The sequence below is a fragment of the Neomonachus schauinslandi genome, chromosome 4 (assembly GCF_002201575.2).
Source record: "Neomonachus schauinslandi chromosome 4, ASM220157v2, whole genome shotgun sequence".
NCBI classification, from domain to species: domain Eukaryota; kingdom Metazoa; phylum Chordata; class Mammalia; order Carnivora; family Phocidae; genus Neomonachus; species Neomonachus schauinslandi.
In genome coordinates, this window is record NC_058406.1 from 50,160,753 (window position 1) to 50,180,152 (window position 19,400).

A 19,400-nucleotide genomic window follows, 5' to 3' on the forward strand; every position below is an offset into this window, starting at 1 on the left:
CAGCAATCTGTTTTCTGAAGGGAAGGCTCATTTGGTTAAAGTATCTGTTAGGTCAGAAGAGTCAGAGATAGGGATGGTCATGTGTGTGCTGCCTCAGAAAAATTAGAGAATTTAAAGGTTTATAATTAGAATCCATTACTGAGTAGTTTGGAAAAAGTAAGATGATAGAATTGAAATATGGAAAGAACTATTGTTGCATTTTTCTACCTTTGGTTTAGATTGATTATGGGAGATAGGGAAGCTGCTGAACGGAAGAATTTGATAGCTCATAACCTAAATTTGGAATTTAAAGGGAAGAAGTGGGGCACAAGTAGCAGAGTTTGTTAATCAGCTAACTGTACAAGAGCAGAAGAGTTTGGTTTTCTTCAAACAGGGAGTTTGAAGAAAGTTTTTTTGTTGTTGTTGAACAAAACAAAATAAAGTTTTGTCTATATTTGCTTCTACAAAATCCTCCCATTTGCTCTTGAAGTATTCTACTTAGACTGTCACACCCCTCACTCTACCCAAACTGCTCTTATCAATAATTTTTTTTTTAAAGATTTTATTTATTTATTTGACAGAGAGAGAGAGAGAGCGAGAGCAGGAACACAAGCAGGGGGAGTGGGAGAGGGAGAAGCAGGCTTCCCGCTGAGCAGGGAGCCCGATGTGGGGCTTGATCCCAGGATCCTGGGATCATGACCTGAGCCGAAGGCAGACGCTTAATGACTGAGCCACCCAGGCGCCCCCTCTTATCAATAATTTAATCTTGCTAAAAATCCAGTGGTCACTTCTCAGAGAGTCCTCACATCACACAATCTACTAGCAGCATTTGACACAGTTGACCACTTTTTCCTCCTTGTAATGTTTTGTTTACTTGATTTCTAGAATGCTACTTTTCAGGTTTTCCTTCTACAGTGTACACTCCTTCACAGTGTTCTTTGCTGATTTTCCTTATCTCACTGATCTCTAAAATTGCACTCGGCCTTTAGACCTCTTCTCTTGTACACAGATTTGAATTCACCTGGTCTCATGGCTTTACAGGACCATCTATATGCTGTCAACTCCCAAATTTATAGGACCTCTCACCAAATCCAGGCTTTTATATCCATAACTGCCTACTCATCCTCCCCGCTTGCATGTTTAATAGATATCTGACACTTACCATGTCTAAAACTGAATTCCCGATTCTCCTACTCTTTCCCCTCCTATAGTTGTCTATAGTATGTCTTTGTAAATGGTATGTCTCTTACTCTGTTTACTTATACCAAAGCCATTCAAATCACCTATGACTCCCTTTTTTTCTTCTCCCATCTTGCATTTAACATATTAAGGAGTTCTTTAACTTACTGATCACTTTTAACCAGCTCCACATGACCATCCCATGATTGTTCCCTATCTTCACAATTACTGCCCTTGTTCAAGCTACTATCATCTCTTGTTAGATTACTGAGGCTACTTTCTTTTTTTTCTTTCCTTTTTTTTTTTTTAAGATTTATTTATTTGAGAGAGAGAGAGAGAGAGCATGTGAGCGTGGTGAGGAGGGGGAGGGACAGAGGCAGAGGCAGAGAGAGACTCTCAAGCAAACTTCCCACTGAGTGTGGAACCCGATGCAGGGCTTAATCTCAGGAACCTATAGATCATGACCTGAGCTGAAATCCAGAGTTGGATGCTTAACTGACTGAGCCACCCAGGCGCCCTATTTTCTAATTGTTCTCAGTGCTTCAGCCCTTGCCCCTACAGTCTGTTCTCAACACAGGAACCACACTAGTAAAGTGTAAGTCAGATTAGGACATTCCTTTTCTTAAAAACTCTTTAATAGCATGCTGTCTCACTCAAAGTAAAAACTGCAGTCTTTAAAATGGCCTTTAAGAGTTCATGCAATCTGGGGCACCTGGGTGGCTCAGATGGGTAAGCATCTGCCAGCGGCTCAGGTCGTGATCCCAGGGTCCTGGGATTGAGCCCCACATTGGGCTCCCTGCTCAGCGGGAAGTCTGCTTGTCTCTCTCCCTCTGCCCCTCACCCTCGCTCATGCTCTCTCTCTCTCTCTTGCTCTGCTCTCTCTCAAATAAATAAATAGATAAAATCTTTTTTTTAATTTTATTATTATTATTTTTTTTAAGATTTTATTTATTTATTTGAGAGAGAGAGAGAGCACAAGAGGGGGGAGCAGGAGAGGGAGAAGCAGACTCCCTGCTGAGCAGGGAGCCCGATGCGGGACTCGATCCTGGGACTCCAGGATCATGACCTGAGCCGAAGGCAGTCGCTTAACCAACTGAGCCACCCAGGCGCCCAATAGATAAAATCTTAAAAAAAAAAAAAAGTTCACAGAATCTGTCTTCATTCTCCCCCAGTGTTTCACTTTATCTCCTAACCTTATTTTGTATTATTTTACCCCTTGCCAACTTCCCTCCAGAAATACAGGCCTCTTGTTCCTGGAGTATGCTGGCTATGATTCTGCCTTAAGGCATTTGCATTGACTGATCTTTATACCTGGAATGCTCTTCCCCCAAGTTTTGGCATTTTTTGGTTTCTTCCTTTGTCTTGACTTAAATGTTATGTTTTTCCTAAGGCCCTCCTTACCACCTTATTTTAACCACCCATGCCCACCCCCCCACGCCTACATTTCCTAGCCATCTTTCTCCCTTTTTCTTCAAAGCACTCATCACCATCTGACATCTTTTTTTAAGATTTTATTTATTTGAGTGAGAAAGAGCACACACAAGTGGGAGGGAGTGGCAGAGGAAGAGGGAGAAGCAGACTCACTGACGTGGGGCTTGATTCCAGGACCCTGGGATCATGACCTGAGCCGAAGGCAGATGCTTAACGACTGAGCCACTCAGGCGCCCCAACCATCTGACATATTTTATATTTTACTAATTTACTGTCTATTTCCCTATATTAGAGTATATGATCTATGAGGACAGGGTTTTCCTCTATTTTGCTCACTGGTAAAACCCTTAATGCTATATAGTAGCTACTCAATAAGTATCTGCTGGATGTATAAATGAGGTAGACATTTTTTAACTCATTGAGACCTTGATAGTGATATCAGAGATTAGATGACTGGCCATTGGGGAGGAGGGATTAGAGTAAAAATATTTCTGAAAATCATTTTTATAAAATTTAATACATATTTATTGTATTTTTCTCAGTTTACAGTTCTGATGTAATTGATAAACAGTGCACTTCCATGGCCTCTGATAATATAGATGACAAAGCTGTTATTATTCTAATCCCTGTTAGACTTGGTGGGGAAAGAACCAACACCGACTACTTAGATTTTGTAAAGGTATGAAATAACATTTTTTTTAAGGCAATGCTAGCTAATATGAAAAATACAGAAGGTTTGCAGTCTTTTTTCTATGAAATTGGTAGTGATGATTTTATAAAGCTTGATATTAGAAATTTTAAATTTCAGATTGTAAGATTAAATATGATTTGAAGGATATGATGTTCTATGATCAAGTAAAAAGCCTTTTAAACTTCTTGTAGCTAATTAAGGAGACAGATGTGGCAATAATCATAATCTGTAATATGTCTACAGTACCCATTATCCCTTTTTGTGATTGTTTGAAAGTATGTACCTTTATTTATAAAACCCACATTAAACTATTTTGAGATAATTATTGAAACAAACAGTTTGCTGTTATTGCTGTTTTATCTCTTAACTTGAGTCCTGTGCCACCATAAGGTCAATAAATAGAATGGCTATTTATTTATATAGACAGAAATGATGAAGACAGTACGGGGGAAGATTCCATTTTGGTTTTCTTTATATTAACCAGTTAAAAATCTGTTCTATTTGAAAACACATAATTCTTTTTTCCAGATGAGCCTGCCTAATTATATTATCTTGTTCTGGGTACCAAGACGTTCAGTTGTCACACAACTTTAACTTAAAAGAATTTTTTAAAATTTCAGTATAGTTGACACACAATGTTACATTAGTTTCAGGTGCACAACATAGTGACTCAACTCTGTATGTTATGCTGTGCTCACCACAAGGGTAGCTCCCATCTGTACCATACAATGCTCTTACAGTGTCCTTGACTATATTCCCTATGCTGTCTTTTATGACTGTGACTTTTTCATTCCACAACTGGAAGCCTGTATCTCCCATTCTTCTTTACTCATTTTGCCCATCTCCCCCGCCTCCCTTCTCTCTGTATTTATAGATCTGATTCTGTTTTTTGCACAAAACTTTAACTTTTGAAATACTTAGTTTTGGTTAAGATTATAGCATTTATATTATTTTCATAGTTTTAATAAAGTTTCTCATCTTTTCAGGGCCAGAGATGGACTTGCTCTTTGAATGGAGTGTTATGGCATATAGTAATCCTGAAATTTGTCTTTTATGTTTCAGTAACAGTTTGTTCCCCGTGTGAAGCCTCATGGTCCATGTGTATATGGGTGGAACATATATCCTCACTATAGACTCCGCTGTTTCTAAAAATCTAGAGCAGTTATTTTCAATACATGAGATACGGAAGTTTTCTAGCTGGTATATTGGCTTTTCGTAATAGTTACTAAAATTCTGCAGGCATACATGTTACTAATAATACCAATACTATATGATACCGGTAACATATGAATCCCCTAGGTAGAAGTGGGATTTTGATTTCTAACATGTGGGCTCTGTAGTAAAGTTAATGGTAGAATGTGGGAAGTTATGAACCATTTCATCTAGCAAATTCATTGAGGGTTTTGGGACTTCTGGCATGTTGCCACGTCTCAGTAGGTTGTAGTCAAGTCTGAACTAGATTCCCTCTGCCTTTTCTATAACCATGAAAAGACTAGAAACTGAGACAATCTTGGAACTGACTCCTTTAGCCAAACCCCCATTTCTAGTGGAATGGGCTGCAGATGGCTTCAAGGCATGTTTCATCTAGCTGAGGGCTTTGCTACTTGGTGGTATTAATATTTTTTATCAGATGGTAGGACTGCCTCATGCTCTTGAATGATTTATTAGAGCCTGAAGTGTAGTAAACAAACCATAGTTAGCTTTTAAAGTGATCTTCAGTACCCAACATATAGGAGTTGCTCAACAAATACTTGTTAACGCTCATATTTGTGTAATACTTTTAATGCAGATATATTTCATTTTGCCTTCACAACAGCTAGGAACTATCATATCTTTATAAAACAGAAAAGACAGATGTTAAGTCATAAGTTTAAGTTCAGATAGCAAACTGGTAACTGACCAGAATTTTTGTAATTTTCATATTTTTCCCTAAAATATGGATGTTTATTTTTAAAAATATTTTATTTATTTATTTATTTAGCATGAGTGGGGAAGAGGGGCAGAGGGAGAGAGAATCTTAAGCAGACTCCCTACTGAGCACAGAGCCCGACGCAGACTTACGACCCTTAGATCACAACCTAAGCCAAAACCAAGAGTTGGATGCTCAACCAACTGAGCCACCCAGGTGCTCCTAAAATATGGACTTTTAAAAATGTAATACTCTTTGAGCTTCTACCAGTTTAATTTATACATTTTATACATTTAAATTTTTCTAATTATCGGCAAAAAATGGCAGAAATGGCTGAGTGAAGTAGATTATATGCTATGTGTTATGTTTGCTTAGGGGTTGGTTGGGTCAAAAGCCAAAATGATAACTTGTAAAGAGGCATTCACTTGGAACTGAAAAAATAGAGTGTCTGGTGGTCCTAAAAGAAGAATAATCTTCTTCCTCTTTCAATTCTTCTTCCTCCTCTATTCTCCTTTCTCTTTCTTCACCTCTATCTCCACCACCATTCCACGCTTCCTACTCCATCTCCCTCTTCCTCTCTCCCTCCACTTCCTCCTCCTTCTTTGTCAGCAGTTGTATTTTTTCCTGCCAAACCATTGCGCTTGTACTCTCTAAAATTCACCACTCAGTTCTATTTTTCACAGTTATTAATCAAGGTAATTCCAATCTTTCAGAGATGGTACCATCCCCTGCTACTTTCTGTGAGGAGAAAGAAACTTGGTGTGGTGCTTTATCAGCTCTTAGCTCAGGAAGTTTATTTATTTATTTATATTTTTAAAGACCTGGAATGGGGAAAATCTAATGTGTTCTCCTTCTCCAGCAAGACAAATTAGGACTTTTCTTTTTGACTGATTACTTCAGTCTTATTTATTGCTTCATGGGTATAGCTCAATAAATTCTCACCACTAGATAACTGTGAAGAAGCTTTTTTAGGAACTGAAGAGTGTTTCAGGTTTCCAAAGATACAGTCTCTTATATGTAATGGCATTCTAGTTCCTAATCTGCTTCTCAGTGTTTATTGCTAAATCTGCTCTAGTCTGTTGCAAAGGAAATATAGATGTCAGGAACCAAAGTCTTTATTCCATTACTTGGAGTCATTCTTTTTTGCTGAGGAGAGTCATTGATGATTCTTGCTATATATATTTTTTCTTTTCTTGGCTATGAGGGACTAAGAACTTTCACTTCCTCATGGTTCTTTCTGTCAGAAACATTGTGTGTCAGCTGATCAGACTGCCTCAAGTTGAAGTAAGGCACTCTCTAATTAAGGATTTTTATTTGAGGGGAAAAGAACAGAACAACAGACTATTAATGGAATAATAATAAAAATAGAATAATAACATTTTATTATTTTCTGTATAATTTCAGCTTAATTTGTTAGCTCTAAAATTTTAACCTATGCCTTCTTTGTTTTATTTAACCCTTTTAGTTGCAGTTCTCCTTTCCAAAAAACCTCTATGATATTTTCACATGACTGAAAATATACAAAGGTGTTATTTTCTCTAAAGGGTTATTTATAACAGGGAGGATCTGGAGACAAATACTCATGATGGAGATTTTAAAGCATGTTGTGCTATTTTCATAAAATCGAATATTTTACAGCCATTAGGTATTATACTAGTGATCTATATTTATTGGTAGAAAAAGATGTTTACAACATAATGAGTGACTCAAGTTAAAACAGCATATGTAGTGTGAAGCCACATACGTAAGATCGTATTCATAAGTCTCTATGTGATCTCTATGTAACATAGATCAAGTTCAAGAAGGTGTTCCCCAAATATTAATAATGATGAGCTCTGTGTGTTGGGGTTTTGGGAAATTGTTAGTTTTTTAAAAAAAAATTAGTTTATTTAAGTAATCTCAACACCCAATATGGGACTTGAATTTATGACCCTGAGATCAAGAGTTGCATGCTCTTTTGACTGAGCCAGCCAGGCACCCAGGAAATTTTTACTTCTTTTTTTAAGTAGGCTCCATGCCAAGTATGGAGCCCAAAGTGGGGCTTGAATTCAGGACCTTGCAACCAAAACCTGAGCTGTAATCAAGAGTTGGACGCCTAACATACTGAGCCCCCCCCCCAGTTTTTACTTTTTAATACATACTCTATGGGTGTTTTTATTTATTTATTTATGTTTATTTTTATTTTTTTAAGATTTTATTTATTTATTTGACAGAGAGAGATACAGCGAGAGAGAGAATACAAGCAGGGGGAGTGGGAGAGGGAGAAGCAGGCTCCCCGCAGAGCAGGGAGCCTGATGTGGGACTCGATCCCAGGACCCTGGGATCATGACCTGAGCCGAAGGCAGTCGCTTAACTGACTGAGCCACCCAGGCGCCCCTATGGGTGTTTTTAAAATAACAACCAGATATTATTATTTTTTAAAGATTTATTTATTTATTTATTTATTTATTTATTTATTTATTTATTTTGGAGAGAGAGTGTGGCAGGGAGGGGCAGAGGGAGAGGGAGAGAGAATCTCAAGCCGACTCCATGCTGAGTGTGAAGCCCTATGTGGAGCCCCATTTCACAGCCCTGAGATCACGACCTCAGTGGAAACCAGGAGTCAGGCGTTCAACTGACTGCACCACCGAGGCGCCCCAACCACATATTATTTTTAAGAAAATAATTAAAAAAAAAATTCCATGGTTTGATTACTTGTTAAAGGGGAAAAAGTATTACTTCATATACTTTATATTTTTATTAATTTATTTTAAAGATTTATTTATTTTGAAAGAGAGAGAAAACAGTGGGAGGGGCAGAGGGAGAGGGAAAGAGAGAATCTAGAGCATACTGACTGCTGAGTGTGGAGCCCAATGTGGGGTTCCATCTCACAACCCTGAGATCACGACCTGAGCCAAAACTAAGAGTTGGATGCTTAACCGGCTGAGCCACCCAGGCACGCCATGTACTCGTTATTTTTATATGTTCTAGATTTCAAAACATTCTGTCATTTAAGAGAAGGAAAGTTTAACTATTAATTAATACTTCTGGGGTTTTATCATTATTAGTGTTTTCTAACTTTATAACATATGCTATATATATATGCATAATATAAGCTAAACTATTGACAAGAGTTTACATGATTCCACTGGACATGTTTTTTAAAAGGTATAGAATTATTGGGGCACCTGGGTGGCTCAGTTGGTTAAGTGTAGGGCTCTTGGTTTCAGCTCAGGTCATGATCTCGGGGTTGTGAGATCAAGTCCCACGTCTGGCGCCATGCTCAGCTTGGAGTCTGCTCCAGATTCTCTCTCTCCCTATCCCTACCCCCTTTGCTCCCCTCTAAAATAAATAAATAAATAATACAATACAAAAAGACAATCTTTAAAGATTTTATTTATTTATTTATTTATTTGACAGAGAGAGACATAGAGAGAGAGGGAACGCAAGCAGGGGGAGAGGGAGAGGGAGAAGCAGGCCTCCCGCTGAGCAGGGAGCCCGATGCGGGGCTCGATCCCAGGACCGTGGGATCATGACCTGAGCTGAAGGCAGACTCTTAACGACTGAGCCACCCAGGCGCCCCCAAAAAGACAATCTTTAAAAAAAGGTTTAGAATTATTTGCCCGCTTAAATAGAATTCTGCTTAGAATAGATGCTGAGGGGCACACTAAATAATTTATTGAGGTATCCCTGATATTTTATGATGAGTAAATTAAGTTGACTTTAAGTGCAATAACAATTATTAATTGCCTTGGATTAAATTGTTTTCATTTGTCTTTATGTTTATTCCAATAAATGTATGAAATCGCATAAAAATGTGTCAAGTGAATGCTGTTGATTAGAAAATGGTTTGTAGCTTAGGATTCTAAGACTCAAGATTCAGTGAAAACAGTAATAAGGTCTAAGGACTATTTCTAGTATTTCAGAAAGCCTGATGAAAATACTATGTTATGATAAGGCTGCACCAGCTAACCGAAAGGCCAAGTGTTTTCGCTCTGGCAGGAGTTTTATTGCCTTTATATGGTGACCTTATTTATTTCTGTATCTGGCACACAGTAATTGTTAATGTTGTTGAGTGACATGCTGATCAGAATAGATGATTTAGTCATGTTAATATTGAGTTATTTAAAGAAAATGGAAAATAGTGTGGTAGATAAAAGGATTTTGAAATATTCGGGCGTATGTAATAACAGTAAAACTGGCGGTGAAAAATTTGGGAACTACTATACATACTACTACTGCTAATACAAATTTGGTTGTTTTGAATAACTACCATTTGCCTCTTGACTCTAACTCTGACTTAATTTCTTTTGGTAGGGTATTTTAAGCCTTGAATATTGTGTGGGTATTATTGGTGGCAAACCTAAACAGTCATACTACTTTGCTGGATTTCAAGGTCAGTGATTTAGTAAAATATATTTCTTTATTGTTTTCTTTTATAAGTCAGAAAGTTAATTTGGGATCATTTGGAAACAGGATGATTAACAGAGCAAAATGCGTACCTTATAAATTCATCAGTCCTACCATAGCCACTCATTTGTCATTTGGTCCACAACATAATTGGATTCTGTAAAATGTATGTTTAATTTCTGTTATTGCATAAACAAGCATAATTTATTGGTTTCACTAAACTTCAGAAGACATTGCTGCCACATTCTGGCAGTTACTATTTACATATTTACTTTTTACCAGTTTTAGTGGTGCTAGTTGATGATAAAATGACAAGCAATATGTTCTTCCTGTCAGGATAAAGTAGTGCAATACATTTTTCATATGTAAACTGTAGAATATAATTGTGTGTTTGTGAAAGTAATTTTATCACCAAAAATTAAATGACAGTCTCATCACTTTATAAAAATTCTGCTTATACAAGCATATTTGATTATGCAAAAGTTAATCTGTCCTGTGCAAACCTATGTTTCAGTCAATGAATATCAGTCTGGCAAGCTATTACTCCCAGGTTTTTTTCAGCTATTCTACATAGAAATTGGATTGTAAGCAGTGTAATAATAAGGTGTTTTTTGAATTACTTGTCTTCTGTTTTGTCCTTGTAGATGACAGTTTGATTTACATGGATCCTCATTACTGCCAATCTTTTGTAGATGTCAGCATAAAGGATTTCCCTCTTGAGGTACTATGGATAAAGAGCTGGTACTGTTTTCTTACCATATGAAGCAAACTCTAAGTATGTAGAGATGTGCTAGACAGCTATGCTTTTATGGTATTACAAGTTAATAATATTTTACTGATTTATAAAACCATACTCCACACAGTGGTCAAAGGTTAAATAATTTGTTGCTGAATTTTAATTTATGACACACTTTCTTCTTCATTTATCTTTGTCTCTAACTGGTTAGATATCCTAGCCCTACCAAAATAAATGATCAAGCCTCCAAGTTATTTTGTAGATAAACAGCTAAATATTACTGAAGAATTTAAAATGTTAGGCATGTTTAATAAAAAGAAAAAGGGGGGGGAAGAAAAAGATGATGGAGTTGGGTTAGAATGACAAAGTGACTTGAGACTACCTGCTAAATTATTTTATTTATTTTATTTTTTTAAAGATTTTTAAAATTTATTCATTTGAGACACAGAGATACAGAGAGAGAGAGAGCACGAGCAGTGGGAGAGGCAGAGGGAGAGGGAGAAGCAGACTCCCGGCTGAGCCAGGAGCCCGATGTGGGGCTCGATCCCAGGACCCTAGGATCACGACCCCAGCCGAAGGCAGACGCTCAACCATCTGAGCCACCCAGGCGCCCCCCTGCTAAATTATTTTAAGTATAATAGTTGAGTCTTAGCCCCTAGTTAAGTTTTTCAAGAGCTAAGTTGGGTTTCTAATATTTGTTTTAGCTCTGATTTTTTTTTTTTAAGATTTTTATTTGAGAGAGAGAGAGAGCACAAGCAGGGAGGAGAGGGAGAAGCAGGTTCCCTGCAAGCAGGGAGCACAATGTGGGGCTTGATCCCAGGACCCTGAGATCATGACCTGAGCCGAAGGCAGATGCTTAACCAACTGAGCCACCCAGGAGCCCCAGCTTTGATTTTTTTTAAAGATTTTATTTATTTATTTGAGAGAAAGAGAGAGAGCACGAAGTTGGGGGCAGAAGGAGAGGGAGAAGCAGACTCCCGCTGAGAAGGGAGCTGGATGTGGGGCTCAATCCCAGGACTCTGAGATTGTGACCAAGCCGAAGGCAGACTAGCTGACTGAGCTGCCCACGTGCCCATTTTAGGTCTGATGTCTTAACATATTGTTTTCCTTTATGTCGGGTCATTTGTGATCCAGTATTTTATTTTTAAATTTTATTATTACTTTATTTCTTTAAAGATTTTATTTATTTATTTGACAGAGACAGACACAGTGAGAGAGGGAACACAAGCAGGGGGAGTGGGAGAGGGAGAAGCAGGCTTCCCATGGAGCAGGGAGCCTGATGTGGGGCTCGATCCCAGGACCCTGGGATCATGACCCAAGCTAAAGGCAGACGCTTAACGAGTGAGCCACCCAGGCGCCCCTATTATTACTTTATTTGTTTTTTATTTTTTTTATTTTTATTTATTTTTTATTTTTTTTGAAAGATTTTATTTATTTATTTGAGAGAGAGAATGAGATAGAGAGAGAGCATGAGAGGGGGGAGGGTCAGAGAGAGAAGCAGACTCCCCGCTGAGCAGGGAGCCCGACGTGGGACTCGATCCCGGGACTCCAGGATCATGACCTGAGCCGAAGGCAGTCGCTTAACCAACTGAGCCACCCAGGCGCCCTCTATTATTACTTTAAAAAATATTTATTTATTTAGTAATCTCTATGCCCACTGTGGGGTTTGAACTCACAACCCTGAGATCAAGAGTTGTACATTCTACCGACTGAGCCAGCCAGGCATCCCAGTGACACAGTATTTTAATTCAGAAAATTTTGAGAGTGCGTAAGTGAGACATGTAATTATTACATAGTTTTGGTTCTTGTTTTCCCAGTTGTTGCTTTTACAGACTTTTAAAATAATCATAATCACTTGAGTGGCATGGATCACTAATTCTCAAGGAAGTATGATTTAATATTTATCTTGGTAATAGCTTCCTAGCTAATATTAATATCTAGTAGTATTTAAAGGATAGATTATGAAAATAAACTGTAAGATTAAAATCTGGTTCTGAGGGGCGCCTGGGTGGCTCAGTCGTTAAGCGTCTGCCTTCGGCTCAGGTCATGATCCCAGGGTCCTGGGATAGAGCCCCACCTCGGGCTCCCTGCTCAGCGGGGAGTCTGCTTCTCCCTCTCCCTCTGTGCTCCACCTTCTTGTGCTCTGTCTCTGTCGAACAAACAAACAAATAAATAAAATCAATCTTAAAAAAAAATCTGGTTCTGAAAGATACATTATAAAACATCCTAGCATTCTTTGTAAACGATTACCTGAACTAAAAGTGCAAGTATTTTAAGGCCAGAGATAAGGTTTGCTTTCTGTTTTCTTCCTTCATAGTTTCTTACATGTAGACCTTAATAAATATTTCTAGTTGACTGATACTGTGGGAGGCGTGACAGAATTTTGCTATGTGAACCACGTTGTAATTTTCTTTCAGCTGCATGGTGGTCTTTTGGCACTGATTCCTGTGTCTAAGTTACATTTCCACTGTGCCATATTAACTCCTTAAAAAAGCAGATATTTGAAACTCAGATGGAAAATTATTCATAGCATTCTAATATTATCTAAAATAGGCAAATTAAAAGATTATTACTGTTGACTGTTTTAACCAGTAGAGAAGGACTATTCTTCTGATATTTTGAAAGATTCTACAAAGGAACCAGGTGAGTGACTATCCTGGTTATGTCTGCACTAGCAATATTAGAAAGGCTGTAGCTCACTATTGGGCGGCAGGTGCATCAATACAAGCTTGAAGTTGGGTGTTGGTAATGAGAATGGAAAAGAGGAAATGATTTTAAGAGACTTTGCAAAGTTTGGTGAAGTTATGTAACTCCTGAAATGCACAGAAGCATTTATTTCTTATACAGTAAGACACTGAGAAAGTGGGTTTAGATTTATATTTTTGAGATGCTGGTAGAGTATCTCCACCTATCTGGGTAATTCCTCTGGACAGTTTTTCATTTTTCTTAGTTCAGGGATTTATCTTAGGCTATTTAGTGAATAGTATCATTTATTTTTCTATGAGAGTGTAATACAAAAACTATAGCAAGTTGCTTTTCTACAGAAATAAAATTTTACTTTTTGCTTTTGATCATATTTTAAGCTTAAAATGCTCCAACTGGAGGTATTTTAACTACCCTATATTATTAGCCATCCTTGGCTTGTTATATAGGTTCTGTGTATTTATGCTATTGAAAATTTGCAATTGATTGACATAATTATATGAGCATTCTAAAACCACACTTATACCTCAATGATTAAAATTATTTTTTAAAGATTCAATTATTTGGGGGGGGAGGGGGAGAGGGAGAGAGAAAGAATCCCAAGCAGACTCCATACTGATCGTGGAGCCTGACATGGGGCTCGATCTCATGACCCTGAGATCATGACCTGAGCTGAAATCAAGAGTTGGATGCTTAACCAACTGAACCACCCAGGCACCCAAAATTATTTTTGAAAGGAATTTTTTTTGATCAATACTTGTTTTTGGTCAATAGATGGAGAAATTAAAATCTTAGCTCTTTTATTCAATTCCATGTAAGAAATCACTTAGTGAGTGCTTTGAGTCCAATAGAATTATGAAAATTTAAGAAAGTATGATATCTGAATATTTGAGATTAAAGAGGAGATTTAGCAGATTACATCTTTTGTTGTTCTTATGGTAGTGAATTCCTACATATTTAGAGTTGAACTTTTAAAATTTTGAAACCAAATCAGACCAAGTATTCTTTTTTATTTTTTTTAAAGATTTTATTATTTATTTGAGAGAGAGACACACAGTGGGCACAAGTGGGGGGAGGGGCAGAGGATGAGGGAGAAATGTGTGTATTTAATAAGATTTCTCAAACCAGAGACTATTGCTTCATGTTATTTATGATGCACTTTCAGAATGACCGGTTTTAACTCTTATAAATAACAAATTGTGTTCTATTATGTTTTTGCATTTTTTTTATTGTTATGTTAGTCACCATACAGTACATCATTAGTTTTTGATGTAGTGTTCCGTGATTCATTGTTTGTGTATAACACCCAGTGCTCCATTCAGTACGTGCCCTCCTTAATACCCATCACTGGACTAACCCATCCCCCCATCCCCCAAATTCTATTCTATTATTAAGACAATATTTGATTTACTAAATACTAATATTCTACTAATAATGCAAGAAAAGTCTTATTAATAGACATGTTAGTCTGTTGTGATTCCTGGGCCCCCATTTTCAAGTTTCAGATTTTAGGATATCCACACAGTGGTGATTATTTTAATCTGCCCTAGTAAAATCAAAGAATAGTGACATTAAAGCTTAAGAATGATGTGATGTGATTAGATAGTTAGATGAGTGAATTCATCAGTGAAAGATGTACGCTTTATGAATTACACATGTGAACTGCAGTTAGTAGGAGGTGCTTTATAGTAAGGGTATTCTCTAACTATCTTAGGAAGCTCCATCTAAATCACCAAAATAGCATAGCTACACCTAAAAGTATTTGTTTCAGTATTATTTGTATGTTTAGGTAATAGGATCCACTATTCCAAAAAAATAAGCCTAGACAGTACTTGGTATTTAGTAGGCACCTAGTAACTATTTGTTGAGGCAGTGAATAAATAATGTATTGAAAAGTGAAATAAATGGGAATTAACTCACCTTGACTAATTTTTTCACAAACATATTTCATTGTCACAGAAGTGTATCTAGTAAATACTCCCTAAAATGTGTTTATAGAGGGTGCTACTCTTACCAATCTTCAGAATTTTAAAAATTAAAAAAGCAATTGTAAGTACATAGCTCAAAGCATTAGCACAAAGTAAATATAGCTGTGTAACACCCTTTGGGAAAATATTTTAAAGTCTAACTTGTTCTGCAATAAACAGAAATGATTCTGAATTATCAATTAATGTTGGCTTGACTTCAGAATCTTCTTGGGTGAGTGAAAAAATATAATTTTTAGTTTTAAAGTATAAAATGCCTCTTTGTAATATGAGTCCTAGTACTCATAAAGTTACACCCAATAGTAATTTCAGTTTTCATTTATCAGAGATTTATATCTGTGTTTTTGTGAATAATTTAAGAAGATCTTTATAGATACCAAAACAACCAGGAATAACACTGTAGTGTTTGTCATTACTATCTGTGATCATTGAGGCAATACAGTGAAACAACACTAAGCCTATTTGGTTTAGTCTTACTGGTTTTTACATGAAAACATAATTTAGCATAATGTAGGACATCCTTGTAGATGAGTTTAAAAAATACTTTCTTGGACCCTGTAAAAACCTTTGCCCCTTCTTTCTTATCCCCAAGTAGTAAAAACTAAGCATTCCTTATTATTGGCTTTGGAAGGAGTAGGGTGATTATTTTTAGATAGCTTATATGTACGTAGAATAACTTTTTAAAAAAAGATTTATTCATTTGAGAGAGAGAGAGAGAAAGAGAGAGAATACAAGTGGGGAGGAGGGGCTGGGGGAGAGGGGGTAGAAGCTGATCCCCTGCTGAGCCTGACACAGGGCTCCATCCCAGGTCCTGGGTTCATGACCTGAGCCGAAGGTAGACGCTTAACCGACTGAGCCACCCAGGCGCCCCTAGAATAATTTTTTAAATATGACCTAGAGCCTTTTGTGCCTTATACACTAATATACTCTTGTATATTGTTAACAAGTTTGTGTAGCTCTTCTGTGCCTTTTTAGATTTGTTTTCAATAAAACAGATAAATAAAGCAAGTGAAACAGTGTTGAAAAAAGTCCAACTAATACGATACTTGTGTTGACTCCTACTTTGGAGACTCGAGTTTAGTTAGGTTGGATCTCACTATATAAAGTAAGTATTGGCTAAGCATTTTATAGAAGTCATAGTTTTGAAAACACATTTGTTTGGCTATATTTACTGCAATGATAGTGGATTTGAATCTAATATATGATTGAACTATCTACAAGGGAAAAAAGCAGCTTGAATATACGCATTTTGCATATCCTCTTGTGATAACATGGGACACTAATTGGATCACCGGGATGGATATAGGGGGAGAGAAAAGAGTGATTTTGACTGATTTACCATGAACATAAATATGAAAGCCTATGAAAGCCTATGTATTTTAATAGATAGTTTCAAGTTAAAATCCCTTAGTTTTAGGTATTAAATGTAGGGAAATTTTAGTTTTATGGGTTCAAATTCAGCCTAGATCATTTTTCTTTTCTTTTCTTTTTGAGAGAAAGAACACATGTGCACAAGCAAGTGGGGGAGAGGCAGAGGGAGAGGGATGGGGAGGGAGAATCTTAAGCAGGCTCCATCCCCAGCGTAACTCAGATGGGGGTTCCATCTCACAACCCTGGGATCATTACCTGAGCCAAAATCAAGAGTCGGATGCTTAACCGACTGAGCCACCCAGGTGCCCCCATATCATTTCTTAATTGAGCTTATTCTTTAATTAAAAAATACAGAATATACAACAAAGAATTTCTCACACCTGTCTACCATCTGCCCAGTTTTCTCTCTGTCCCCTAAACTTGTTAATTTTGGTATATCCTTACAGTTCATTTATATAAACATAAACAAATATAAATATATATATATATATCTTTATGGCCCTCCTTTTTTACATGTAAACCTTTTTTTATACACAGAAAAACAGACTTTGGTAGCCTCAGTGATTTTTAAGGACAAGATATCTGAGCATTCAAGCAGTTAAAAAAAAATCTTTTAGGCAAAGCACCAGAATGTGGTGGTGAAGGAAAAAAAACTGGAGTGATTAGCTTTATATTCTTCCCTTTTCTTTTGTATTTTCTAAAGATCCCAGACTCTACCAGTTATCTATATCCCATTAGCAAGAGCAGAGAGGCTAGCGCAGCTTTCCCAGCCAATTTATATCTGTGGCACTGTGACCACATGAGAAAAGTGAACTAAAAGGGACAGGACTGGTAAGGAGGAGAGCAAGGACCATAAGAGAACAGTTTTGAACTGTGTCCCATATGGGAATAAACAAGAATTTAAAGTAAAGCATAGAAGAGGGGGTTGGGAGAATATGCAATTATGTACTGATTGTGTCAACCGCTAAAACTCTGAAGTTGACCTCTTTTCATATCATAATGGAACATTTACATAAATCTGTGTATTTGTTTATAAAGTCTTGGTATCCTTATTAAAGGATTTTTAAACATTAAAAAAAAATCTCAAAAAAGGGGCGCCTGGGCGGCTCAGTCGGTTAAATGTCTGCCTTCGGCTCAGGTCATGATCTCAGGGTCCTGGGATCGAGCTCCCTGCTCAACGGGGAATCTGCTTCTCCCTCTGCCCTCCCCCCAGCCCTGCTTGTGTTTGCTCTCTCGCTCTCTCTCTCTCAAATAAATAAATAAAATCTTTAAAAAAAATCTCAAAAAAACCCACCAAAACCCCAGGCTTAATTGAATTTTCATAGAAATAACTAACTTGATTCTAAACCTTGTACTAGCTTATGTATGTCTTTTCCAGTGGCACATTTTCCCTCCCTTCTGCAAGTGTTCGAAATGGACATCACTTTGACACACGTGTTTTCTTTTACAGAATGGCACTAATGCCACAGAAGGTGGAGATGTGAATTGAATGTAAACAATGTTGGCTGTCATGTTTTACAGCTTTGGAGAGTGAAAAGGACCATTTACATAGGACAGACTAAAACACTGTTTGAAAGCATATTTATGAGAAAAGCTAGATGGCAAATTTTAAATTAAGTAATATCTTGTATATATTCAAGTCCATCAAATAAAACTAAATTAATCCTAAAGAACTTTTAAAATTGCAGACATTCCACTGTCCTTCTCCCAAAAAGATGTCATTTCGAAAAATGGATCCTAGCTGTACAATAGGATTTTACTGTCGAAATGTTCAGGACTTCAAACGAGCTTCTGAAGAAATCACTAAGGTAATTTTATTTAAAATATTATAATATTTGTAAATGACCTAAATTTTATTAGAGATAACCTATCAGAGGACAAAAATCTGTAAATTATTCTTTTGTAAATTTTCCCCTTGAATGTTAATATTATTAGGAATATTGTGAACCAGAAAATAAAACTATTTGGGAACTCCTAGCCTTTGAGACTAATGAAATCAACTAGTGACCAGCTGAAAGTATCCATTGCTCCACTAGGTGGCACTGTTGAAATAAAAATCCCTTTGCAAACTAGCCTTGTGCAAGCAATTAGGTTATATTTTATTTGAAGAGGATTTTAAAAGGGCAATACCTTAGGGGGTAGAAAAAAATTAATGAAGTATTTGATCAAGCCAAATTGTGCATTATTTCTTGTTAGTCCAAGTGCTTCTTTGATTTTTTTTTTAAAGAGAAATGGTATTTTTGGATTTCTCAGAGCTGCTTTATAAAATGAGCTGTGTTGTTACCTTCCAATAAGCTTGTCTAATATGATCTGTTCTACTTATAGGATCTTTGAAATAGGTTTATTTAACTCCCTCTCATTACCTTTAAACTTCTGCATTTTTTTGGTCCTTGAGTACTGCTAAAACATTTATAGAACCTTAAGGTCTGTCTGTATTTAATACTTTAGAAAATAAAAAGGATTACTTATTTAGGAAGTAAGCATAACTGGATGGCTGTCTTTATTAGTATCAATAATTATAGGCTATCATTTTATGGTAAGTAAAACCAATACTAGACTCATTTTTTGGAATTTTTAACTTGAGCTCAGGTGTAATAGTACTCATTACTGCTTTAATTTCCAGTTAGTTTTCTTCTGGAAAATGGACCTGATGGGTTGAAATTTGATTTTTACAATGTAAGAATAGAATGAAAAAGTTAAATAAAAAAGTTTCATATAAGCTTAGTTTACTTGACCTGCCCTGCAAAAGAGGAAATTTAACAGGAAGATGACAGAAAAATGAATGAGAGGAGAAAATGAGATATGTGAGAACCTTTCCTTATTCTACATTTCTCATAGTTGTCGTCTTTTCATTCTCCTTTTTAACCCAGAGGGCCAAGTGAACGGAACAAAATGTGTCTTCTCCGTTTCCCCCCTCTTTTAATTACTTGAAGTTATTATATACATTTGTTTAATTTTTCTTTGGCAACTCTGTCTTTATAAAGTATCATGTCAAATATGTGCTAAAATACACAAATCCAGCTGATA

The 19,400-nt window shown here is 36.7% G+C and overlaps 1 protein-coding gene across 2 annotated transcripts in view; it reads left to right on the forward strand.

Moving 5' to 3' along the window:
* The window catches only part of ATG4C (autophagy related 4C cysteine peptidase), an 87,554-nt gene that overhangs the window by 53,401 nt on the left and 14,753 nt on the right, over window positions 1–19,400 (forward strand). For both annotated transcript variants that reach the window (XM_021679951.1, XM_021679950.1), the window contains 4 exons: window positions 3,132–3,268; window positions 9,486–9,564; window positions 10,223–10,299; window positions 18,062–18,181. In XM_021679951.1, coding sequence (XP_021535626.1) covers window positions 3,132–3,268; window positions 9,486–9,564; window positions 10,223–10,299; window positions 18,062–18,181 — 413 coding nt within the window. The remainder of the gene's footprint in view (window positions 1–3,131; window positions 3,269–9,485; window positions 9,565–10,222; window positions 10,300–18,061; window positions 18,182–19,400) is intronic.